This window comes from Symphalangus syndactylus, chromosome 10 (assembly GCF_028878055.3).
Source record: "Symphalangus syndactylus isolate Jambi chromosome 10, NHGRI_mSymSyn1-v2.1_pri, whole genome shotgun sequence".
In the NCBI taxonomy this organism is placed as follows: Eukaryota; Metazoa; Chordata; class Mammalia; order Primates; family Hylobatidae; genus Symphalangus; species Symphalangus syndactylus.
Window position 1 is genome coordinate 133856888 of NC_072432.2, and position 27030 is coordinate 133883917.

The 27030-nt window shown below is 46.4% G+C and overlaps 1 protein-coding gene across 1 annotated transcript in view; it reads right to left on the reverse strand.

The window, feature by feature from the left end:
* Positions 1–3415: 3415 nt before the first annotated feature.
* SFRP1 (secreted frizzled related protein 1) overlaps positions 3416–27030 on the reverse strand; it is a 47734-nt gene continuing 24119 nt past the window's right edge. The window contains exon 3 of the mRNA XM_055296036.2: positions 3416–6938. Within this exon, the coding sequence (XP_055152011.1) occupies positions 6616–6938 (323 nt within the window). The 3' untranslated portion in view covers positions 3416–6615. The remainder of the gene's footprint in view (positions 6939–27030) is intronic.

The window sequence follows — 27030 nt, forward strand, 5'->3', positions numbered from 1 at the left end:
AAAATTCCTGGCCCCTTTCTCCTTCCCACCTCCTCCTTCTCCCCTTAAGCACACACACACATGCAGCTTTCCCTTCCTTTATTTAAGCAAACAACTCTCCATGATTAGGTACAGCCCCTTCTTATCTAAATAGTCTGCAGATGCATGAAGACACAGGAGCTTTCTGCTCCTATTTGGAGCTTATTCTAGTGCCCATCTTCTCCAAACCTACAAGTGGCCTCCCTTAGACGTTGCTGACAGCAATTCCTACCACCTGCTCCCCTAGTAAGTCAGCCCAGGGGGCAGGCTGTCCTCAATGTATCAGGGGTGGGATTTTCCCTCCAAAGACTTCCATTTCCCCTCTCTTTCTTGCTCCTCCCATAACCTGAGGTTGAAACTGCCCAGACATGAGCAAATGGAACAGGGAAAGTCCCAATTTTGTTGTCAAATTCCTATGTAACTTTAGCTGTGCAGGTAAATACCACCAGTTGGTTAACTCCACCAACCCCTGGTGGGTCTGGGGATGGGGGCTGGGAAGTGGGAAATTTGGTAAAGGGCACAGTCCAGAATGTTAATAGACGGGAAAAATTGGAAGGAACCTGTGAGTTTCCATAATGAGTAGGGTCTGAGGGAAAAGAATTAACCCTTAAGGTCTAGGACAAGAATGAAATCTAATGAGTGGGTTGAGAAGATCAGCCCCAGCTTTGGGTTTATAAGCATGACTCTCTGGTTTGATTTTCTTCCCATTCCAAAGCGTGGTCAATATTTTGAGTCCCTAGGAGATGGGCTGTGCTGATCATAGAGATGATGATACTGTAACGAGGGTGAGGACATGCCTGAAACCATCAGCCTGTTAGAGCTTCCCTACCCAAAGTACATTCTGCACACTGACAGCTTCACAGCTTCAGCCTCACCCAGGTACCCAAGGAAACGTGATACATATACCCTATGGAATACTACACAGCCATAAAAAAAGAACAAAATCCTGTGCTTTGCAGTCACATCCAAATGCCACATGTTCTTACTTATAAGTGGGAGCTAAACAATGGGTCCACATGGACAGCAAGATAGAGAGAATCAATTCTGGGGACTCCAAAAGGAGGAAGGGGTGGGGGCAAGAATTGGGAAATTTCCTATTGGGTACTATGTTCACTGAGTAATAGAGTCAATAGAAGCCCAAACCTCAGCATCATGAAATATACCCTTGTAACAAAGCTGCACATGTGCCCCCAATCTAAAATTTATATTTAAATTTTTTAAAGATTATTCAAATGTTAATATGGCCAACTAGTAGTTTGCAAAAAGAATAATTATATAAAGTAATCTTTGGATTAAGAAAAATAACCTCTTTTGATATTAAAAGCATTACGAGTCATGTGTGCTTTAGGTACTTATGGATTATTTGACAAAGCTCCATTGGATAGGCCATGTATGTCTTTATACAAATAAAACTGGAAAAAATGAGGAAAAAAAAAAGAAAAGAAATGCAGAATTCAAGCCCACCTCAGACCTACCCTTCAGAATCGGCATTTTAACACTGGTCCTCAAGTGAGTCATATACATATTAAAATGTGAGAAACACTCCTTGGACAGCCAAATGTACCCAGTCTTAAGGAAAGAGGGCTCATTCCCCCTTGCATTTAACTTGCCTCTATTAGCTGATGCCAGGTAAGATGAACTCACAGAGCTTCAGAAGGGACTGCAACAATATGAAGTGTGGATGTGGGGAGAGGGAGATTACAAAATAACTTCCTGCCTCTCATCCCCAGGCCACGCAGGTCCTATGAGAATGTTTTGCAAAGTAAGATCCTGTGGACTGCTGGCATCAGAGAAACCTAGCACCTCGGTTCTACAGCCGCTTTGCTAACCTTCCCAAACTTTCCCAATCAGAATGTCTGGGGGTGGGAGCCAAGACCCACGTATTAGTAAGCTCCCCTTGGTGATACTCACATAGGCTGAAATTTAAGAACGATTCTCCCTCTGCCCTTCAATTGCTACTGGATGATTAGTACAATGTCCCTCCCTCAGGAGCAAAAGTGCATTGCTAGCACTTCTGGACCCAAGGTGGGGAGACAGCCTTCGAAGTTAAGACCAGCCTACCTCTGTGTCCCTTAGTCTTTTATACCTCCTGCCTAGGGGAGTGCCGAAATTGTTCATTAAAGAGGTGCAGGTGCCATGCAGCTTGAGGACAAGCCTATGGTTCCAAGTGCTGCCAGCATCTCTGAGGCACAAGCCTCAAGCAGTCCTGACCCTTGGGCACCCCAAACTCCACCACGGTGACTCCAGCAGCTGGAACTGAGATACCTTTGCACACACTTCATCATCCTTTTGCAGACTTAAAAAAAATGGAAATGGTGGGTCATGGTGGTGAGCTTCAGTAGCAGGTGGCAATGACATCTCCACCCAGCCTAAATAAATTTTCTTTCTTATTAACCACAGGGAACTAAAAGGAAATATGGACATTTTCCTTGGCTGGACTAGCATCTCACTATTTCACCAGTCGGGTACATTTAGTATGTGAGAATCTTTCTGGACTAGAGCATGACTTTGATAGAATGTTTACAAGTCTTCATACCACACCTTTAAAAAAAAGTTGTGTCTCTGTGCTTGGGCATGGATTTGGGTAACTTGGGAATATTTTATCACTTCTGGGTAAAACTGCCAGTTGTCTGTGGTTTGGAGGTGGCTTATTGATCCTACGTCCACTGAAGTTTTCACTGTAATTGCTTGCAGAATTAGAAGTTACATGGAAGAATTCCTTAGGCAAGAAGCACATAACCTAATATGAAACAGCTTGGGCTGGGTATGGTGCAGCACTCTGAGTCCAAAGGAAAGCTCGGCAGGGAGCGCAGACATCACGCCTACGCAAGTGGGATGCAGGAGCCCTGGGTTCTAATTCCAACCAGGCGAGTGACCTGGGAGTCCCAGACTAGTTGGGAAATCCCAGCTATATCCCCGTCTTACGTTAAAAGGGTGGATATGTTCCTCTCCAAGGCCTCCTATGTGTCTAAGACTCCAGATACGAACAAGTTTCCCAATTCTTGTTGGTAATTCTAACATTGAGTTGAGCCAGAGGGGAAAGAGAATGTTTCCACAAGAAACATGGACAAGAAATTCAGGCAGGGCCGAAAGCTACATTCTTGTAGAGCAAGCATTTAACCTTCTCTCTGATCTGAAACACACACAGTCAGGAGAAACACTTCTGGAAGTTATTTCTAGGAGCAGATGGTAAATGGGAGGCTGGGGGCCGCAGGTAGCCTGTGGTGCCTCCCAAGTTCTCCTTCAGCCCACCCACACCCAGTTACCATTTGCAAGCTGTTGAACTGGGACCAGAAGGCATCACTGAAGAAACTCAAGAGGAGAAAGATACATGTGCTTCACTGGAGAGGGTGAGAAGTGTATGACTGAGTGGGGAAAAAAGTCACAGCTCACAGTATCATTGATTAATTGAGTGATTTTAGTCAAGTGAATATTGATACATGGCTGAAAAAGCATGAAAATAAAATGAACACGTACGGGAATTACTATTAACATAAGCGATAACATCAAAACATCTGGTAAAATGCAGTTTAAAAAACAACACAAATGAAATGGAATGTAAAACATTTTCACAGTATTCAAAGCTTTTGTAAGAGACTTGGGATCTAAAAGAGGAGTACTACAGGAAGAAACTAGAGGAAATGGGAATTTCATCCATGTCCTGTGTATCTGCTGGCGACAGGTCAGAACGGCCAGTTATTCCCTGCAGGCTGCCTAGGTGCTCTCCTGAAACAGATCACCTGAGCCTCCTGCATCTATGAAGTTATGACACAGCAACCGGTTACTCGGAGTCTGATAAGAAAAACAGATTTTAGGTTTGGGAAATGGGATTGCTGTAATTTACACATCCAAATGCAAACTGGAGCTCTAATTGTATTCTACCCTGGGGAGAACTTGGTGCTAACCCACAGGTACCAAGAGCCAAGTGTTACACAGGATATTTTAAAAATAAAATGTTTTTGGAATCCTCACCTCCCATGCTATCTTCTAAGATAACTACAAATATTCTTCAAAGATTTAACTGAGTTCTGCCAAGGACCTCCCAGGACTCTATCCAGAATGATTACTGTAAAGCTTTACAAATCCCACCTTGGCCCTAGTGATAATTAGCAAATCACATGCAGACCTCCTCTCTCGGAGACCAATGACCAGGCCAATCAGTCTGCACACTGGTTTTGTTAGATACTTTGTGGAGAAAAACAAAGGTTCATGATAGTGCAGCTCTGTGCCTACCGAGAGCCTCCCTTTTGCTTCTGAAATTGCTGATGTGATAGAGACAAAGCTGCTATGGGTCTAAAACCTTCAATAAAGTAACTAATGACACTCAAGGTCCTGGGACTCTGAGACGGACAGTGGTAAAACCCACAGCTGCGATTCACATTTCCAATTCATTTTGAGCTCTTTCTGAAGCTGTTGCTTCCTACCTGAGAATTCCCACTTAGAGAGCTGCACAGCACAGTCACCTGCTCTTCCGTATTCTGTGGTAACTACTAATGTTCCAGGTAAACCCCTCCACTAAGGACTCTGCCGCAGAGAGAGGGCCCGGTTGCATGAGGCACTTTGTCAAAATGAGCAGATACGTATGAGCACTGAACTCTTGAGTGAATCAACCAGAACTAAGACCCAGATCCGTGCACTCAGGAACTTGCTCTGAATTTCAGTTTGACAACAGAAAAGTAGAATGTTTCTAATTAGCTAATATATATACACATTTTTTAATCATCCAAAATTACAGGCAAATCACAAGGTCCCCAGCACTTTACGATGAAAGGTCAGAGAGAACCCCACAAAAAAGGTGTTAAAAGGACAGGATCACTAACTGTGAGAGATTAATTATATCAGGATAACTCTCAGGTAGGTAACTAGGTGGGCATGCTGATTTTCATACTGGAGTCTTCAAGAGTTAACAGAATCTACCATCCTTTCCTCCGGGTCAGGCTAGGGCCGCAGGGGGCCACTTTACAGCCTCACTGCAGCAGCCTCCCTGGGTATAGGCATTGGCCCAGAGGGGCAATCATAAAGGTCCTCAAAGTGTTGCAGAGAATTAAGAATCTGGCTTTGGGGGAAGAAATTAATATGCATTTTTTAGAACTACTTCGTGTACATTGGACAAGAAGGGTAAAGTTGTCTAAGTGAACTGGCTTATATACATCGCTGATTAAAATAAGGGCTTTGGGAAGTATCTCAGGGCACTTGGGAAAAACTGCAGAGATGTTTTGCTTTTGAAACTCTCTCGCTGGATGGGGACAACATCCCACCCATGTCAACTTTCCATCTGCAGAAATGAAACAAATATATGTAAAAAGTGCAGGGGGACAGACAGGCAGGCTGTTCTGAATTTCTATGATCTGTAGGCAATCAAGTTCAAAGGAATTGTTTCTTTACAGGAAAGAAAAAAATGGAAGGCTCTGTGAGTTTTGCTAGGGGGTGTTAGGTTCTAGGGCAACCAAGGACTCTTCAGGAAGGAAAGCCACACAGCTATGCTACCAGGGAAATCTGCCTCCCTTGGCAAATGCCCGGGGAGAGCTGCTCCTCTGGGAGCAGCCTCGGACGGATCAGGAGACCTTGTTGTAGCACACCTTTCAAATGCTCAATGTAGACTGTTTGAAAACCTTGAAAAATAAGTGGGTGTTTGTCATTGTTCTTTTAAAAATGTGAAAAGAAAAAAACGTGAGATTAGAATCCTAAGCTCTTCACCCAATTTCACAATTCACCCTGACTAGCAATTTGCTGGACTGTTCTAAAATTTTTTTCATTTGTTTCTTTTTTAACTATGTGTTTTGAAAACTACTGCCTTCTCAGCCCGAAAACCGCCGTCTCTCTGAGGCTCACTGTGGTTTCCTTTTTCTGACACAAAGGCAGGCACAGGCTGCCCCTCCACGTCTTGGGGATCAGATCATGCCCCGGGCTCATAGGAACCGAAACTTTGGGGCATCTGAGACTGGCTGATTCAGATCCAAAGACAATCACATGGAAAGACTGTGGAGCAGAAAAGGCAATGCCTCTCCCCTGGTCCCTTTGCTGTCACTATTACATAATGGACTTGCACTTTTCCTCCCTGCACTTATCACTTTCTGGGCTTGACCTTAATTGAAAGTTTGGTATGGGTCTGTTTCCATTTAAAGCAGACAGAAAGAAACTACTCTGGACCTGAAAGCAACGTGACTTGCCAATTATTAGAATTTTCTAGTTGAACGGCATAGATCAGCCAGTAGATCCACACCAAGTTGCAAAATGTAGTTTTTGCTGCTGGCTCTCACTTTCTGCCCAATCCCCCTTTTTGTGATTTAGTGGCTGTGTTGCTGTTGGAAATGGTTTGTCACCTCCTCCTGTGCAGTGGCTGCTGCTCCACACTGCGGATCTTAAAAACCTTCCTAATCTAAATGGCCCTTGCCTTACCCGGCCATGGCTACCCTGGGGTTTGGAGCGTGGCTATGGAGGGAAGGGAGCGGGAATGCTGCAAGAACAAGCCGACTGGATTACAATGTCCACTACCGACAGGCGCAGTGCGTGTGTGTGACCCACCGGGTTCCCGGGGCACTGTCCCCCCGCCCCCACCCCACCCGAGGCTCCCTCCCCGCCCTGCCCCCAGGAGAATCACTTAAACACAGACTGAAAGGTGGGGCACTCGTGGTTTTTCATTTTCTTCATGAAGTTTTTGAACTCCTTGTTTTTCTTGTCCCACTTGTGGATGGCCGTCAGCAAGTACTGGCTCTTCACCTTGCGGCCCATGATGAGGAAGTGGTGGCTGAGGTTGTCCAGCTGGTGGCAGGGACAGTCAGCCCCATTCTTCAGGTACAGCACGAGCTTCTTCAGGTCCTTCTTCTTGATGGGCCCCAACTTCAGGGGCTTCTTCTTCTTGGGGACAATCTTCTTGTCGCCATTTTCTTTTTTCACTTCTTTTATTTTCATCCTCAGTGCTAGAGATGGAGAGGACAGAAGGGAAAAGAGGGGAAAAGAAAGCACTTAGAACACAGCTTTTCTTTTTTTGATCCTCCAAGTGATTACATTTTATTATTATTATTTTTTTTGCTTATACTTTCTTCTTGTAAATATATATGTTTTTAATTTTAGATTCAGCGGCACAGGTGCAGAGTTGGTTTCATGGGTATATTGCATGATGCTGAGGTTTGGGCTTCTAATAATCCCATCGCCCAAGCAGCAATTACAGTGTCGGCCATCCTCCCTCATGTCTTTCAGAATCTCCAGTGTTTACTGTAGAACGAAGCTTTTCATTTAGAACAATGACCCAAGTGTACAGCTGAGGTGGAGAAGAAAATGAAAGGCAAGTAACAAGTCAAGAAACAAGCAGTTTTATCCATAAAAACCAAGATCTGTTAATCCTAGCACTTTGGGAGGCCAAAGTGGGTAGATCCTCTGAGGTCAGGAGTTTGAGACCAGCCTGGCCAGCATGGTGAAACCCCGTCTCTACTAAAAATACAAAAATTAGCCAGGCATAGTGGCAGGCGCCCATAATCCCAGCTACTAAGGAAGCTGAGGCAGGAGAATTGCTTGAACCTGGGAGGCGGAGGTTGCAGTGAGCCAAGATCACGCCACTGAACTCCAGCCTGAGCGACACAGCAAGACTCCATCTCAAAAAAAAAAAAAAAAATCAAGGTCTCAGTTACCCATTCTGCCAGCGCCTCCACCCCCTATTCTGTGGTGTCCAGTGGTATCTCTCTGTAATGGCCATCGGTGCCAGGAGATCCTCAAATAAATTTCAAAACTAAATCACATTGCTCTTTTTAAAAATCCAGTGACTCAGAATATCATGCACTGCTTTAAGAGAAAAAACGGTCCTATAACCCAGTTTAATCCACATGATCTGATGCTATTGATCTCAGCATTCAAAGACAAAAAATCCTGAGTGTTTTTGTTTTTTATTGTTGTCTTTGTGGAGTCAGGGTCTCACTCTATTGCCCAGGCTGGAGCGCAGTGTCTCGATCTCAGCTCACTGCTGCCTCGAACTCCCAGGCTCAAGCAATTCTCCCACCTCAGCCTCCCAAGTAGCTGGGATTACAGGCATGCACCATCATGCCTGGCTGATTTTTTTTTTAAGCGACGGGTCTTACTATGTTGCCTAGAACTCCTGGACTCAAGAAATCCTCCCTCCTCAGCCTCCCAAAGTGTTGGGATTACAGGCATGAGTCACCATGCCTGACCATGAGGGTTTCTTTTTGTTTGGTTTTGTTTTGAAGAGCAAGTTATTGGTTTAATATTTTAACATTGAAAGACCTACAATTCCTTGAAAACTGAGTCCTACAAAATGACAGGCAGAACTATGTGTGCACACTCAGCAAGGGAAAGTTAAAGATTGTTTCAAATGGTCATGCTTCCTGCATTAAACATCAAAGTCCAACCACAGCACGGGAGAAATCAGTTTCTACTACTGGGTCTCTATGGCGGTAAGATAACAGGTACTGCTAGTATCAGTCAATCGCTAATCAACCACTAATCCCCACTGACAGGCAGCACTAATGTTCTGCCAACTGAGAAGACCTACACAAAATCCAAATCCACTTTGACTTCCTGGCAGATTAGAGCAAGTCCTGGTGAAGTCCTAATTGATAAATCCAGGTGATGAGCTCTCTTCAAATCCAATATGGTACCAGGGCTGCTTCTGTTCTCAACTCCCACGAGAGTGGGAAAACCAGCCCATTCACCAACTCTGCTTTCTCTTTTCTCTGTCCCAATGGACACTGAATTAACAGTGTTAACCTGTGAGCCACATGCTGTAGCAATGGCTCCACGGGGACTGCTGATGAAGATAAATGAGCGTGGACATGCTCTATAAACGAAGCAGACTGAACACACAGTGTCGCTGGTACAATCAACTCCCCTTTAAGACTGGTCAGCCCAAGATATTCCCAAAGGAGTTGGAAATCACTTTCTAGGTGCCAGTCACCAGATAATTTGCATATCCTCTGAATTCCTTTTAATAGAAAATTACCAAGCCCCCTCTTTTCAACGATGCAAGGCTTCCACCCACGCACCCTGAGGAAAGTCTTGAACCTGAACTAAATCACAGTGGCTAACAATTATGAAAGCATGTGACCTGCCAGAACATGTGCTAAGTATTTTCCGTGCATTTCCTCAGTTAATTCTAACAACTCCAGGAGGAAGGCATAATTATTTTCCCATCTAACAGATGAGAAAACTGAGGCATAGGGGGTTAAGTTGGCTTGCCTAAAGTCACTAATCCTAAGTTGAAACCCATGTCTAAATGTGCACTTTTAATCTGCATGTTGTCCATGCTGACTCTATGGTTCCAAAATTCTTTAGAATGAACCCCAAACTTGGAGTACTGATTAAACGGACCAAGAAGATCACGGGGAGGAGCTCAGACCCTCTTCCCAGTTTCACCTACATTTCAAAATGACTTCACTTATGAAATGGCAAAAGAGCGCCTCCTGGTTGAAAGAGACTTCTCTGGCAAAGGAGAAACTGCATTTGTGAAAGCTTTATTGTTTAATATTTTAATTTATTTTATTTATTAGAGATGGGAGAAACTAATGCACGTTCCAGCTGACAAGGCGGGCGCCCTCTTTTCTGCAGAGAAGTGAGCCATTATAAGACAGTACCCACCACATGCTGGGCTCTGCAGATGAGAATGGGATATGTCTATCTACGACTCCTTGTTTAATACTCGCAGCAACCATGTTAAGAAGGCATCAATAGTACTTTATTATAATCAAGGAGAAGGACTCAGGTTAAGTAACAACAGCATGAGGCCACAGTTTGTAAGAGACAGAATCAGGATCAGAACCCACACCTAACCCCAAAACCACTCTTTCCTGCCATACATACCACGACCCGGTCAGAAATGATATTGCTTCAGTGGAAACTATTTCACTCTTCTGATTGTGTTGCTTTCCATCACAATTCAAATCAAAAATTAATGTTCCTTTGCCATGACCGTGTAAAGGAATGTAGTTTACGTAGGTGGGGGAGCAGCCAGGGAGGAGAAATCAGAGTATGGGAATGTGTTACACATTACACTTTACTTCTTGTCTTGCCACTTGGCCCCTTTCTTTTTTTGAGGTGGGGAGAGCAGGGAAGAAGGCACATATGGCCAGAAATTACTAACATCTTTCCATCTTTCAAGGGTTTGTTTTAGGGGTGCAGACTACCAACAATGTTGAAAAGATCATGAGCCGTCCCGGGTGGATTTTTCCTCGTGGGTGTGTGTGCAGACCCCACCATGCTGCATCCCGGGGCTGCTGGGGTGAGGGCAGGTGCTGGCCCAAGAGCAGCCCGGAACTGATCACCACCACCCCATCCCGTCATGGTCACAAGGCCTGGACCTCAGTGATGTTGCCCATGGGCTGAATTTGCAATGCACATGGTGGTGGTGAACAAACAGAAGCCCAGAAGGTAGCAGCTGGGGCAACCGCTGGACACAGTCCCAGGTCCTGGGTTCTTCTCTGAGTCTCAGTACTCTGTCTGTAAAGTGCAGGGCACCATCCGACTGCAGGCCTGGTGGATCGACCATCTGAGGAGCCCCTGTTGGGTACTTCTGGGAGACAGCAAAGTTTATCTCCAGCACTATCCCCACCCTGTGCTCCCTCCATGCTTCCCTCATTGGGCACCCTGCTGTGCCTGGAGGATAGGGCTAAGACTAAACTACCACCTTGGGCCCTGGATCTCAGCTCCTTGTAACAGCTAGACCCTGATCTAAAACCAAACAAAAAAATTTTAAAAATTATGTGTTTTTTTCTTAAGCAACAATTTTAACATCCTCCAAGGGTAGGACATGACTCCCACCTAGGCATAGCTGCCAGCAAGAATTCAGAGACCCAGAAACTTTGAAAACTCAAAATTTGAGGCTGCAACAAGGGCCTGCATGGGTCTTTCTCAGGAAATCTTAAAATAATCCATTACATTTGAGTAAGCCATTAAGCTTTCATTCTACTTGCAGTCACCCAAACCATTTTTGCTCACAAATTATACTTCCTTGGTAGGCTCCCCCAAGAAGCCTGGCCTTATTTGGGAAGCTGAAATGAGAATGAGGAAGTCATCACACACCATCCCAAACCCTCACATTCTTCAAAGCTGTCTCTTCCTCCTGACTCCCTTCTTCTATGAATGGTGCCTCCAACCCTCCCAAGCCCAAGACATCCTACCCATGACTTTGAACGTAAGGCAACCATTGGCGCAGAGCCAGTCATTTCATAACCAGTCCTGTGGAATGGCTGTAGGAATCCAGGAAGGGTCTGTGGGGAAAGGTGGCATGAGGTTGCATTAGGAATCAATCTTATAACTCCTCTGATTGCAGATGATAGTAGCAATGAAGGGTAAAGTACAGAGAGAAAGAGGGACACACCAGGGAGCACCTTCATCAGGTGAAAGGAAGAAGAGTTACTGTAAATGCCATGGGAGGCCCCGCTGGGAAACCAGGCAGCCCAGTGTCAATGAAGACCACAGGGTCCATTTAAATGGAGGAAACACCCCTCAACCCTAAGTGCCGAAGAACTTAAGAATGAGTCTGAAACTAGAGCACTTAACTGGGTGATTAGGGGGCCACGCCAACCCATAGGAGGCCAGGATCCGGAGCAGTGAGGGCAAATTCCAGGGAGCAAAAATCCAATGGGAAGGGAAAAGAAGAGAGAAGCCACACCACCAAGCTTCTGGACTGAGTGTGAAGGAGCACTCCCAGGCACGCTAGCCACATGGATTAGACCGAGCACATGCAATCATTCCCACTCTTCTTGAAGTCAGTTTAAAATTATAGTCAAAAAAACAAGTTATAAACACATGCAAGAAAGTGGTAAAGGAAAAAAGAACGTATCAACGTTTTGTATGATAGAAAGCAAATAGATGGTAGAATCTGGCTTAAAAGGGAGAAGAAAAGCTAAAATGCAGATAGGGATGCCAGTAAAGTGCAGAGAAAAGAAGAAAAAGAGGGACAGACAGGGATGTCAGTAAGAAACAAGCCCATCTGCACAGTAGGTCCCACAAATGCTCCTGACTGGGGCCCCCAGACACTCCTGAACTCCATCACAGAGGCTGTCAATGTTGGGATTGGTAGCAAGTTTACATATGGACCCTCAAACCTACTCCCCTGGGCCATGAGTCCAGGTGGCTGCCCTCACCAACTCCAGCGGTAGCCATGGGCTTCATTCCATACAGAAGGCCTGTAGTCCCAGCTACTCGGGAGGCTGGAGGCAGGAGAATCACTTGAACCTGGGAGGTGGAGGTTGCAGTGAGCCGAGATTGCACACTGCACTCCAGCCTGGGCGACAGAGCAAGACTCCATCTCAAAAAAAAAAGAAAAAGAAAAGAAAAGGGGAAAAAAAGGCCTGAACCTGCAGACAGCCTGCCGCTGGGGTATACTAGACACAGAGGAGGACCGGACAGGGTGCTGCTGCATGAATACCAAAGGGTTACATGAAAGTCTGCAAAGTGAAGAATGAGACACTAGGGTCTTAGAACACTACATTTATATGCCTGTGTCAGAGGATTGAGTGGTTTTTCTCTAAAGAAACTATTAGGCTATTGCAAAAGTAGTCGCGGTCTTTGCCATTACTTTCAATTGCAAAAACCGTAGTTACTTCTGCATCAACCTAAGAGTAGTTCAAAAGAAAAGACCTAAGGGCCCTCTGCAAAATTCTCATGTGAGGCCCAACAAATCACAGGCCCTGCATGTACACAAAGAGCTTCCAACTTCATGTCTCGCTGTTAAATTCAAATGGACAGTCAAGGACTGGCAAGTATTTAAGGAAAGCCTCCAAATGTGAATAGCAGAGACCGTAACATACAAAACAGAAAAGGAAGAAAAGGAATTCAGAGATAACAGAGACAATGCAGGGAATATTAAAAAAAAAAACAAAAACTTTTCGCTTTTTGCCTTGTTGCACTCCCAAAAGCAAGATGGGTCACCAGCAGCTCTCCTGGAGCCACCCAAAAAAATTCGGCCAGGGTTCTCGCTCTTGTCATTATGGCCTCAACATCTGCTGCCAGTGTTTCCATCAGTATGCAGAGGAGGTAGGCTTCATTAGGTTAGACTAAGTGAGCTTCCTTGAATGGATTATCCAAGGCATCCACCAAGTGAAAGAAACCATGCTAGCTCTCTGTACATAAAATAAAATTTAAAAAAAAAACTTTAAAAAATGATAATATGGCCAGGAGTGGTGGCCCGCACCTGTAATCTCAGCACTTTGGGAGGCTGAGGTAAGCAGATCACTTGAACCCAAGAGTTAGAGACCAGCCTGGGCAATATAGTGAGACCCCATCTCTACCAAAAAAAATAATTAGCCAGGCATGGTGCATGCCTGTAGTCCCAGCTACTCAGGAAGCCGAGGTGAAAAGATCAGCTGAGTCTGGGGAGATTGAGGCTGCAGTGAGCTATGATTGCACCCCTGCACTCCAGCCTGGCTGAGAGAGTGAGACCCTGCCTCAAAAAAATTGTTTTAAATGATAATAAATCAGATAAGACTTTTGTATTCCTAAAACAAGACCAGAAAGCTATTAAAAGGCATGTTCAGAGACTAGGAAAGATTACTTGGAAATTTAAAATATAAGAGAAGAAATATAAAATGCAAGGCAAGTAAAAAGATGTAAAAGAAAGGAAATAAATATGCAGTACACTACATGGCTCAACTGCAAATAATATTTACATAATTCTAATAAATTAAACATTCAATATTAACCAAAAGTGTGATATAATTATATTGGAAAGGTAGTTTAAAAGAGATAAATCTTTAACTTCAATAACAGAAAATCAATAAATAATGGTTTTAAGATAAGGTTGAAGAGGCCAGGCATGGTGACTCATGCCTGTAATCCCAGCACTTTGGGAGGCCAAGGCAGGTGGATCACTTGGGGCCAAGAGTTCAAGACCAGACCAACCTGGCCAACATGGCGAAACCCTGTCTCTACTGAAAATACCAAAATTAGCCTGTGTGGTGGCATGTGCCTATAATTCCTGCTAATTGGCAGGCTGAGGTAGGAGAATCGCTTGAACTCAGGAGGCAGAGGTTGCAGTGAGCTGAGATTACATCACTGCACTCCAGCCTAGGTGACAGAGCCAGATTGTCTCAAAAAATTTTTCAAGAATATTTTTAAAATTTTTTTTAAAAGATAAGGTTGAAGAAATTTCCTGAAAAGATGAACAAAATGACAAACAGATGGGAAATAGAGGAAAGAAAAAGAATCAATCCAAGAGTTTCAACATCTGAGAAAAGGGTATTATAGCAAGAGAGAACCAAGAAAACAAATGGGAGAAAATACCAAAGAAATAATACAAGAAAATTTTCCAGAAATGAAGAACATGAGTCCTTAGGTTAAACAACACCCAGCTCAAAGAATCATGACATTTAGAAATATGAAAGACAAAAATAACTTTTAAAATCTTCAAGAGAAAAGAGTAGACATCTAATACAAAAGATCAGTATCCCAGTTGCACTGGATTTATCAATACAAACACTAGAAACTGGAGGATAATGAATCAATGCCTTTAAAATTGCCAAATTTGATACTGAGGCAAGCTATCAGTCAGCATGCAAGAGTAGAATAAAAACATCTTCAGGCATTAAAAGGTTTTAAAACATCATCTCCCATGTATCTTTTCTTAGGAAACTACTCAATGATGTGCTCTACAAAAAATGCAGAATTTTTTTAATTTATAAAATGTATTATTAGCCAGGCACAGTGGCTCACACCTGTGATCCTAGCACTTTGAGAGGCCAAGGTAGGCAGATTGCCTGGGCTCAGGAGTTCGAGACCAGCCTAGGCAACATGGCAAAACTCTGTCTCTACTAAAAATACAAACACTTAGCCAGGCATGGTGGTGCGCACCTGTGGGCCGATCTACTTGGTAGGCTGAGGCAGGAGAATTTCTTGAACTCGGGAGGCAGAGGCTGCAGTGAGCCGAGATCATGCCACTGCACTCCAGCCTGGGCCTCTGTCTCAAAAAAAAAAAAAAAAAAAGGCATTATTAATGTTATTTTTGATTGAAAAGTAATAATTGCATACATTTATGGGTTACAATGTGATGTTTTGTACATGAGAAGGAATGATTAAATCAAGCTAATTAGCATGTCCATCATCTCACTTACCTATTTAAAAAAATGCAGAATTAAACAAGACACAGGATTCAGGAAACCAAAGGTCTAACCTAAGAAAGGAAAAGGAAGGCTCAAGATGGTTTTTCCAGAACAACTGTGTGGCAGGCTGTGATGGTTAATGTTAGGTGCCAGCTTGGATTGAGGGATGCCGAGAAGGCTGGAAACATGTGTGTGTCCAAGAGGGTGTTTCAGAGGAGACTGACATGTGAGTCAGTGGGCTGGGAGAGGAAGATTCAGACCTCAATGTGGGCCGGCACCACCCAATCAGCTGCAAGGGCAGTCAGAATAAAGAAAGGAGAAGAAGGCGGGTATTCAGCTTGTGGAGTTTCTGCTCTCCCTCCCTTCCCAATAATGGCTGTTTCTCTCCTCCTGCCCTTGCACATCAGACTCCATGTTTTTCGGCTCTGGGACTTTGGGGCTTGCACCAGTGGCCTCCTGGGGGCTCTCAGGCTTTCAGCCTCAGACTGGGGGCTGCATTGTTCCAAGGCTTCTCTGGTTCCCCAGCTTGCAGACAGCCTATCGTGAGACTTCTCCGAACCTGTGAACCAATGCCCCTAATTAACTCCCTCTCCCATCTCCTGTTGGTTCTGTTTTTCTGAAGAACCCTATCTAACAAACAAGCCTAAAGCTCCATCAGCCCAGACCAATGGCAGGAAAGAGAACTCAGGCAGATTTCCTGATGCATATCTGCCAGAAAGCTTGGGGCTGAATTTATAATACGAACATAAGTAACTGGGTGAATAAAATGGGGCAGTTACTATCTCCAGGAAAAACAAAATGATGTAAAAGAAAGGAAATAAATATGCAGTACACTACATGGCTCACCGGCAAATAATATTTACATAATTATAATAAATTAAACACTGAATATTAACCAAAAATGTGATATAACTATACTGGAAAGACAGTGTAAGAGAGATAAATCTTTAACTTCAATAACAGAAAATCAATAAAGAATATCTAAATATTAAAAATAAGAAATCCAATTATAACCATGTTATTTATTTGCTCCAGTTTTCTGAATATGAAGAAATCACTAAAATACTTGAAAATTATTACTTCTAGGTCATAGGAACTAGAGGTGGGAAGGGAACTGCAGTTTTTGTTAAAAACCTTTCATTCCAATTTAACTTTTTAAACTATATGTTGAATCAAAAATTTAAAATTTAAAAAACTTACAGTCTAATAAAGAATGTCAGTATATATAAAATATAAATGAACCACAAAATGTCAGATCATGAAGGAAATACAGAGATTTTACATTTCCAGACCCTTCACCCTCCATTCAGCTGGAGCAACTCGGCCATATACTTAGGACTTCTTAAGCGTTTTGAGTAAGAATTCTGCTTTCTCAACCAGCTTTTTGCTGTTTCCTTTTTTTTCCTTTTTTGAGGAGGAGGAGGAGGGAGGCAGTCCACTGATTTAGTCAATCCCCATCATTTTTCAGATAACAAAATCAATTGGGTTAGAATGCAAATTGTTTACTTAGAACCAGAAAAGACATTAAATCTGGTTCAACCGATGCTCAAAAGTGAAGTCACTTGTCAGCTCTGCCTGGAACCTGCTCCCTGCTTCTCTGCCCAGAGCTTTATGTTTTATACAGCAGTTCCTCCAGTAGGAGAGCGAGAGGGGATGAATGGGGGCCTAGCCATCTGGGACGACAGGGCAAGCAGTTGGATCCATTTTTTCCAAAAGGTGCTGTTAAAAAAAAAAAAAAAAAAAATCACCCAGAGGCAGATACCAGACCACACACTCTGATTCCTAAGAGACTTGCTTTTTCCCTAAATTGCTTTCTCTTTCAGAGGGGCCTAAAGTTCCCAAAGAGATAACATGAGAAGTAGAGAGCAAGCTAGTCACAGTGAGATTGGCAAACTCTTTTTTTTTTAGACAGAGTTTTGCTCTTTTGCCCAGGCTGGAGTGCAGTAGCGGAATCTTGGCTCACTGCAACCTCCGCCTCCTGGGTTCAAGCAATTCTCCTGCCTCAGCCTCCCGAGTAGTTGGGACTACAGGCACACACCGCCACGCCCGGCTAATTTTTTGTATTTTTAGTAGAGACGGGGTTTCACCATGTTAGCTAGGATGGTCTCGATCTCCTGACCTCGTGATCCGAGACTGGCAAACTCTTTAAGAGACAGGGTCCCACTTTGTCACCCAGGCTGGAGTGCAGTGGCGCCATCACAGCTCACCGCAGTCTTGATCTTCTGGGCTCAAGTGATCCTTCAGTGTCAGCCTCCTGAGGAGCTGTGACGACAAGCATTCAGCATCACACCTGGCTAATTTTTTAATTTTTGTGTAGAAACAGGGTCTCGCCATCTTTCCCAGGTTGGTCTCGAACTCCTGAGCTCAAATGATCCTCCCACCTCAGCCTCTCAAAGATGTGAGCCACCACACCAGTCTGTAAACTCTACAAAGTGACTTAGCCCAGCTTGGCTGATGGGGAAAGGCCCACAGACGGGCACCCCAATGCACCAGTCCCATGGGCCTGCTCCACCCCTCCTACCCCACAGAGCCTCCAGGTGGAAAAGTCTGCTCAGATACCAAAGCCTCACTAAGCCATGAAGACAGAGCACTGGTTTCCTGCCTCCCAGCCCCAGATCACACATGTCTTGGGCAACCCCGAGGTCTGAAGCAGAAAGCACCCTCCCCAAGTCCAATTGTGCAAATGAGATTCAGTAACAGCACTGGGTACGGTGTTTGGCTGCAAGCAACCACAACCTCCTTCCAACACTCAGCAGAGGTCTGGGCACCATGGCGAGCTGGCTTTGCGGCACTAGGGCCCAGATAAGTCCTACTGACAATGGCCTTGCAATGGCAGCTTAACAGACCCCACTGTTCCCAGCAGGAGCCGATGTCTGGCATCATTAATTCGTTTAGCAGAGAAAGAGGCTTGTGCTTTGTCACAATAACTCAGCGTCTCTCCCCTGACCACAAGCCACATGCTGCATACTTAGATGCATTTGCTGACTACAAGACATACGTTACACACAAGAAAAAAAAAAAAAAAAAACTTGACTAAAAGAACAAGATCCAAAGCAGATTTCTTTTTCTCTCATCTCCAAAAACAAAACAAAACAAAAAACAGCAGATGTGGAAAATGCTCCTGAGTTGCTCATTTGGGACAAATTATTTAATTGAAGTTGTCCTGTTTTCTGGACCCCAGACACCTCGGGAAGGTGGCCAGGCAGGAGAGTAGAGATTGCAACTTTGCAGAGCCCTCTCCCCAATACTCACATATGAACGCACACACGCAAGCTCATGTACACATGCACACACACTCGCCAGCATCATCAATGCATACACACTAGCAGCATCAACGTCAGCCATCCAGAATCCTGCTGCTAACTGCTTGATTTCCTAGACTGTGTTAAATCCCCACTGAGTTAAGCTAATGGTGCAAAATGAAAACCCCGCTCCGAGAGCAAAGTGTTGCCTGGTGTGATTTCATCTGGGAAGCCACGCGTCTTGGGGAGCAAGGGCTTGGGCCTCAGAGTGGATCGGAGAAGAACTGTGGCCCCTCCCCTTCCCAGTGTGCACCTTAGCCTCTTCCACCCCCAACCCCCTACCCCCGCCACCACCCTGCACTGGAGGGAGAGAAAGAAGAATAGGAGAATCACTTAAATAAAGTCCATCACTATGATTGATTGAATCTTGGCTCTGAGGCCAGGCAAACCTGCCAAGGCAAACAGCTTTTCCTACCATGGGGTCACTGGTTTTTCATTCCTCTCCAATCTACCCCCTGGTGTTTGCCCAAATGGCGAGTTGAAATGTGAGATGGTCTCCTGGGAGGGAAAAGATGGGGAGTGGGCTTCAGAAAAGACACAAACTCTCCCTCGCTCTGAGAGATGCTAGAGTGAGCATCATCAGAATCACTTGGAGGATTGTTAAAAATGCAGACTGCTGGGCTCCACCCCTGGAGCTTCTGAGTCAGCAGCCATGAGATGGGGCCCAGGAATCTGCATTGGTTTTTATTTTTAGAGACCGGGTCTCACTCTGTCGCCTAGGTCAGAGTACAGTGGTGCGATCACAGCTCCCTGCAGCCTTGAACTCCAGGGCTCAAAGGATCTTCCTGAGTAACTGGGACTATGGGCATGAGCCACCACACCACCTAACTAAAAATTTTTTTTTTAGTTTTGTACAGATGGTGTCTCACTATGTTTCCAAGGCTGGTCTCAAACTCCTGGCCTCAAGAGATCCTCCCACTTTGGCCTCTCAAAGTGCCAGAATTACAGGCACGACCACTGTGCCTGGACAGAAATGTGCATTTCTAACAAGTCCCCAAGTGATGTTAATGCTGCTGGCCTAGGGATCACACTTGAGAACCACTGGTTTAAAGAGCCTGAGGGTTGGGACAGGGTGGGTTGTTTGATTTGTCACCTTGGTTATTCACAGTGGTACATTTTAAGGACTCTTTCTTGGATGACGTCTAAACATCCTAGAGGCCCAGGGCAGCCCCCCAAACCTACTGGAGCTCACGTGGAAGCCAGCAAAATTGGCACAGGCCTGTCCAAGACACAGCGGAGTAGGGCAAGGTGGTCAGCACTACTTACAGAATTGCTGAGGTCTATTCCAGAGCTGTGGGTGCTAGCAAAGTCAAGAAAACAAAAGCTTGGATAGCAAGAGGCAGCACATTTAAGAGGAAAGGACCCCAAGTGGAGAGTCAGCAGACCCCAGCTGACCAACCCCACCACTCACGTTTTAGTGGATTAGACTCCACCACTAATCTTTAGCATAAACTTGGGTAAAATCATTTTACTTCTCTGGCTCCCAGGGTAGCCATTTGCAAAATGAATGTGTTCATTCATTGAGATGGACCCGTTCATCTCAGTCTCCCTGCCTGCAATGGCAATCTACATCTGCATCTTCCTGTTTCCTTTCCCTGTCTTTGAAATCCAGTAGAGAAGCCCAGACCGCACAATGGGAACATCCCACCCCTCAGATGGCAATGCTGCCCAAGCCGCTCCACCCCCAGGGGCCTTGCTTGCATGTGCCCGAGGCCAGCCCTGCAGGGCAGACAGCAGCACAAGAGCACCATCTTGGTCACGAAGTTGTCTAAGCTCAAAGACAGCCCCGGAAAAACACCTGACACACTCCACACACAATAATCAGCAGGTCTTCATGCCATCCCATGTGACAGATGGGGAGCAGAGGCCTAGGGAGCTGCTGGACCCTTCACTGAGAGACCCCTGACGAAGTTAGTCCAATGCCTCTGCAAAATCGCAGCAGGTGCACCTCACTCTTCTCCCTTTATCATGTTCTCGGTTTGTCCCCTCTGAAGGAAGGGGGTGCAGGTCACCTGTGCTTCAGGCCAAGCTACAGACCATCTTCTCCTTGATGCCTCCCCAGCCCAGTCTAGCCTTGGCCTTCTTGGCTCTCCTTGCCCCAACATTGATGCAGCAGAGCTCTGCATGAGAATGACCCACGAGTGTTCCTACCTCTCCTCCTCCCCTCTGTGAGCTCATGTAGGACATGGCCCACAACTCATCCAATCTCTGTTCAATGACTAGTGCAATGCCCGACATCAGGGGGCTCAGCTAAACACACGTGGGGCACACAAATGAACAGAGAGATGGAAAGAGCTCAGCCACTGCCTGGATGCTCAAAGACTCACTCGCGAGACTGGAACTCTCTGCACAGACCTCTGCTTCAGCACTAACAACAGCAAGAGCCAGTGGTCACCGAGTGCTTGTCCAGGCCGGGGTCTGGTCTACCCACCTATTAGTAGATGCACTCTGGGACACCTCTAACAGCCTAGAAGGCAGATACTCCAATAATGACACCCAGTTTCTAGATGTCTGGGAGCAGAACCTTTCCGGGACAGAAAGGTTCAAGTCCCACAACTAGTCCATGGCAGAGCTGGACTTTGATCTAAGAAGCCTGGCTAACAACATATAAACACTACCAGAAGCAAAACCAACCACATAAGCAGAACAAGAGGGCTCTGTCTTGGGGATCCCCTTTCTACTGGGGATAGCTGCTTTTCAGGCCTAGGGGCAGAGAAGGGTCTCACTGGCCCCTTTTCCCTCCAAGAGCTTTCTAGGCGTAAAGGGATTTAGAGAGGGAAGCATCCCTCTGATCCGTCATAGACAGCTCCAAAGTACACAGCTAACAAAGCACAAAAAAAACCTATGTCCAAAATCCTTCATTCTTGCCATCACACGATTCTCTCCAAGCAAAAATAGAGGCCTCGTCTCTCTGGACCTGATAGTGTCACAAGCACAGTTCAAGGTTGTTGCTTATTCCCATTTCTGACCCTACCTATTTATCCAACTTTCTACACCTGAATAGTCTCTTTCTTTTTTTCAGCTTTCTAGGCTTTATGTCAACAGCAGGAAGGCTTGAAGACAGAGGCGCCCTGGTGGCCTGCTCTGACTCCGGCCCTTGGCAGGCACGAGGTCCAGTCTGAGCCTGGGCCCAAGCCGCACACCTTCCCCGGCATAAGATGGGCAGCACCGGGCTTCCCTCCCAAGTCCGGGGGGTGCAGGGGGAGGGCTGATGGAGCTCATACAGTTTTCCTTTGTGGGGTGCAGGGTCGGGGGGTGGTGCGGCAAAGCCCTGCCAGAGGCACACAATCATCCAGTGAGATGACAATGTACACCAAACAGGATGCAGAGGAACGCTGGCCTCTCAAAGCTGAAAAGTGTCTTGACCTGAGACAGGTCTGGCAGAAGCCAAGAATCTAAAAAGCTAAGAGGAATCAGCACCCAGTCCTATGTCAAAGCTGGCCTTACCTCTATTTTCTAGAATTCGCACTCCCTGCCCTACTCCGCTGGCATTCATTCAGGTCAGCCAGGTGGCATCGGCCTCAAGCTGAATGCCCTGACTCCGGCTTCCAGGTCCTCGGACCCTCCCTGGGTCTTTCCTTTCTCTCAACCCTTCTGGAGCCTACACACAAGTCACGGGGCAGAGGTTCTGAGAGCTGAAGGGAGCAAACGGCAATAAAAACCCATATGACCTCGACTCTGCACGCCCTTTCTGCTTCTTCAGGAAGCCATTTCTTGAGAAGAAACAAACAAAAAGCTTCCCTGTGGCTGCAGGAGCTGCTGACCCATGGGGCCAAATTAGCACCCGCAGAGGGACAAACAGCCCCAGCCCTAGAGGAGACCACAGAAGGCTGCTGGATGGGCAAAGACTCGGGGCACACAGAGACAGAGCTTTGCAGGAACGGGTGCTCGGCCCACATTCTGGAGCACCTTCCCCAACTCCCAGAAGCGCTCCTAGCATGCAGAAGGCAAGTGCTTTCTAAGTATCTCTACCAAGTGGCTCCACAACAGACAGATTCTTTCAATGTTCCAAGTACTCTCCAGGGACCGTGCTTCTCTTCCTACTGAAGATAGTCAACATCCGGATTTGGGGGCCAAGGCTGAGTCCTCTGGGACAGGCCTGTGAGCTCCCAGCAGGCATGACCACCTCTAATGTATGCAGCTCCCTCTCCTCTATTTCCTTTTCCTGCCTCTCCTGCCACCTGCCAAGTGCTCCTACCTCGTTCATGGCCTTCCACCCCGTGCAGGGAGGGAGTGGGAGTCCTCTCTCCTGCACCTCCTTCCCAAGGCCTCCAGTTTGCAGCAGGGGTGCTGATCACAGCCTCACCTCAGCAGCGTTCACCAGCAAGCTTTGCCGTGTTACACAGCTGGACACATCCAAGGGGCCGGGCAGGCCCTTCAAGGCTTTGCCAGTGGAGTGGGAGTGCAGTGTCCCTCACTCCCTCAGCGTGGGGGGATTGATGTTGCAGCCACAGACAGGGGAAAATAAAAGACAAATGTCAGCTTGCACTCACCCATAGCTAGAGGCAAAGTCCCTTCAGAGCACAGAAGGGTTAAGCCCATGGCTGCCATCCAAAGAGTTCACACACATTGAGGATGCGGAGGCAGCTAGTCAGTCCTCAGATGCTATCCAAGCACCCTTGTGGCTCCTATCTCTTGTGGATGGATGTGTATACAGGGGCATAATATAAACAACAGCCACAGGGTCAATCTGTCATTGACTGAGGGTTCGCTGTGAAGCCATCCCTCATATACTGCACACACCCTGGCTAAGCACGATCGGTAACCTGAGGAGCTGCAATGCTGTGCGCAGGGGAAACCCCCACACCCTGCAGGGTGATGAATTTCATACACATGGCCAACTGGGAAAGGCACAGGCTCAAGATCTAGGATCCCCTCCCAACCTTGCTGACCACCCTCTGGTGTTCTCGCCTACCCTGATTGTGATTTGTCCAGAGCACCTCTGGCGAATGCATATGTCGTGCCTCATGGTCAACAAATGAACAAGTTTCAAAGGGTCCTCATTCGTCTGAAGAGCTTGAAATGAGCTGCTAGGACAATTCACGAGACAGCTGGAGACCTTCAGAGCACTCAGGGCCAAGGGCACAAAAGGCAGCCCCTCCGTTCCTCTCGTCACTCTATAGGACTGGGTTGCTAAGGGCCTTTTGGGTAGCTGGTTGGTTGCCTCCCATATCTGCCTCTCACTGTCCCTGGTTTGCCTGCATGGCAAAGGGCCTCTCACCCAAGGTGTTCAGATGTGTGCACCTTGTAGCTCTGTGTTTTGTAATGTTAGAAATTAGGTTTTGGCCATGCAGGGTGACTCAGGCCTATAATCCCAACACTCTGGGAGGCCAAGGTTGGGGGACGGCTTGAGCCCAGGAGTTTGAGACCAGCCTGGGCAACATAGCAAGACTCCATCTCTATATATATTTTTTAACTAGTCAAGCTTGGTCATGTGGGCCTGTAGTCCCAGCTACTCAGAAGGCTGAGGTAGGAGGATTACCTGAGCCCAGCAGGTCAAAGCTACAGTGAGCTAGAATTGTGTCACTGCACTCCAGCCTGGGTGACAGAGCAAGACCCTGCCTCCAAAAACATACAAAAAATGCTTGTTTGGAAATCTGAAATAGAAAAAAATAAATAAAATAAATTTTAAAATAAAATAAAAATAAGCTCAAGCATGGGAAAGCATTTTGAACATGGCAACCTGTTCCTCTTACTTTTAATTCTGTATTATTTGGACATTTTTTTATTTTATACAATGTGAACACATTGCCTTTTTGAAACTACATATTCAAAAATAAATTATATACACAAATATACGTACAGAGTTATATACATGTTTATCTATGCTTTATTCATCCGTTCATTTATTTTATTTTCCTGGCTTTCTGTCCAATTTTAAAGTACGAGACAAGCAAATAAAGATTTTTACACTGATCAGGCCAAAATAACTCCAGCTTTAGAAATTTTGATTCATTTCCCTATGTTCTTTCAAGAAGCTCTCTGTGGCTATCTGCGATCTCATTCTTCTTCATTCCACTCCAAAAGAATGAAGATTCCAACGTACCTCACAGATAAGAACACGGCTGAATTTAGATTCTTGCTTTCATTACATGACCTTGGACAACATGAGCCTCCATCCTGTTTCTTCCTCTCTTTCTAGATGTAGATTTCAATATCTTTCTTTATTAAGTTTCAGGTCAGTCATGTCTTTGTTTCTCCTTCCCTTTGCTACAATAAAAAGTACTTTTCCCAGAAAAGTGTCAGAATTAGACCACCAGGTAGGCGTCACATCTACCTCCTCCTCCGAGTCCCTTTCAGAGTGTGTGTGTCTCCCACAGAATGGGAGTAGGATGATCTTCAGGCCTTGTCCTGCGAATAGGTCACGTTCTCTGCATTAGACAGAGCTGGTGGCCAGATAGGAAACCCCCGTGAGACCATCTAGACAGAAAACGTGCAGGCCACCGATTGCTGTTTCAGCCATGCTCAAGATTTACTTAAAGACAATCCAATGAAGTGATCAGAAGATCAGGCTAAAGTCAGCAGCTGAACTTGTAAAAATCATTCAGATCAACGCTATTTTTATAGAAACTAAAAAAAAATTAACTCCTCCAACTGTCTTGTTTTCTTTTTTTTTTTTTTGAGACAATTTCGGTCTGTCACCCAGGCTGGAGTGCAGTGGCACAATCTGCCTCCCGGGTTCGAGTGATTCTCCTGCCTCAGCCTCCCGAGAGTAGCTGGGATTGGAGGCACCCGCCACCACGCCCATCTAATTTTTGTATTTTTAGTAGAGACGGGGTTTCGCCATGTGGGTCAGGCTGGTCTCGAACTCCTGACCTCAGGTGATGCACCCGCCTTGGCCTCCCAAAGTGCTGGGATTACAGGTGTAAGCCACTACGCCTGGCCAAACTCCTCCAATTTTCTTGTATCTATTGATGAGTTGGGCTAACACAAAGAGTTGATTAGAGCTTGTTACTTTGCTCAGCCTGACTGTTCCATCTAACCTACTGCTGTACACAAGGTGTCCTAACTGGGCCAGGGGACCCTCTGGGGGACTGCCTGCAGCTCCCACCAGCATTACCTGTTTGCCATGGCAAACTTTAAGATTGTCAGCAAGTAGAATCCAAACCTAGGCCCGCACATCTAGAGTGGTTGACAGGAGCCTCATCACTGAGTGAGGATGAGAAGCTGGAGAATCCAAGAATAATAAGAAAGAGTCTGGTTCATTAGCCCAAACTCAGATGGAAGAGGAGGAGGAGAACGGCAGCTCCAGGTGCAGCACAGTGGCTATTATGGAAACCGGCCACACTGTGGGAAGAAAGTGCCAGGTAAACACACTGAAGAGCTCTTTCACTAGAGGCTGGGACACACCAGGGCCCGGCCAACATTGCTGGAGGGCCCCTCCCACAGCGAACCCCACTCATGCACTGGGCACAGTGCTCTGGCTGCTCTGTGATGGCTGAGAGCGTCAGCAGGGACCCTCAGGCTGGCAATGGAGCTGCCGCTCAGGAGATGCTGGGCTGCAAACATCCACGGACCTCCAGCACGGCTGACAACAGCCACGACAGCCACTCAGGGCAGCAGCAAATGAAGTGACCTGCAGGGACCACACCTGCTCACTCCACAGAGCCCAGCCTGCAGGGCCCACACCTGCTCACTCTACAGAGCCCAGGGAAGGTGGCATAGGGGGAGGGGTCTCCCCTGCCTCCTCTGAAGAGCATTCTTAGGTGAGGCAGAGGCAAAACCTCTGGGAGCAGCTGGTAAGCGCAGGTGAGTGCAGGCTAGCAGGTTGACATGGCCTGCCATCATGCGGACCCCCAGGCTGCGAGGCCAGGGCCGATGCTCCAGTCCAGGGAGAAAGTACAGAGTCAGTGTCTCATTGAGTTCACTCCACCCTTCTTCCCTCAGGTCAGACACTCTTCCCTATGCCCCACAGATGCACCCCAAGAGTAAGTGGAGGCCAAGCCAGCCCGACACTTAGTCCCCTCCGCTTCCGACCTGGTGGCCTGGGCTGCCTGGTTTTCCACAATGGAGTTCCGGGTGAGATTTCCTCTGAAGAAAAATTGTGCTTCGTGGCACCTGAGTGTTTAACGAACACGAACTTCACATATAGATGCACAGAATATTAAAGCACGATGGGATTTAAGAGGCCATCTAACCAAAGTCTCATTTTACCGATCAGAAAACTGAGGCCCAGAGAGAAAATGAGGCCCCCAGCCCCTCAGCTGTCAGCATCTGAGCTGGCACCAGAACCAGGACTCCCGACTTCCTGGAACCACTGCTGTCCCCCGCCCCTCGTTCCCCATGCACTATTCTCTTCATGCACACATTTCTGGAAGGGTGACGCCCCGGCCCCTCGAGTTCCAGCCCCATGGGCTCAATCTGCCTCCCTCATTTCTTCCACAAATGCAAGCAAGCCGCTCCCCACTTCCCCGCCAGAATAAAATGCCAAAAACCAGAGAACTAAGCCCCACTCCAGGCTGAAGAAGTGCAGCCCCAGCTTACTATCAGATAAGTCATTTCCTAAAAGAAATGCGGCTGCAGTGAGGCAGGAAAGCCGGGAGCCAGGGACCCTGAGGCCAGCCCGCCTGGCAGCACTCTTCCCAGGACCACAGTCAGATAGAACAGCGGGGCTGTGGCCCAGCCCCCCAACCCTTCCAACTCAGGAAATGCTGAGCCCCCACGAG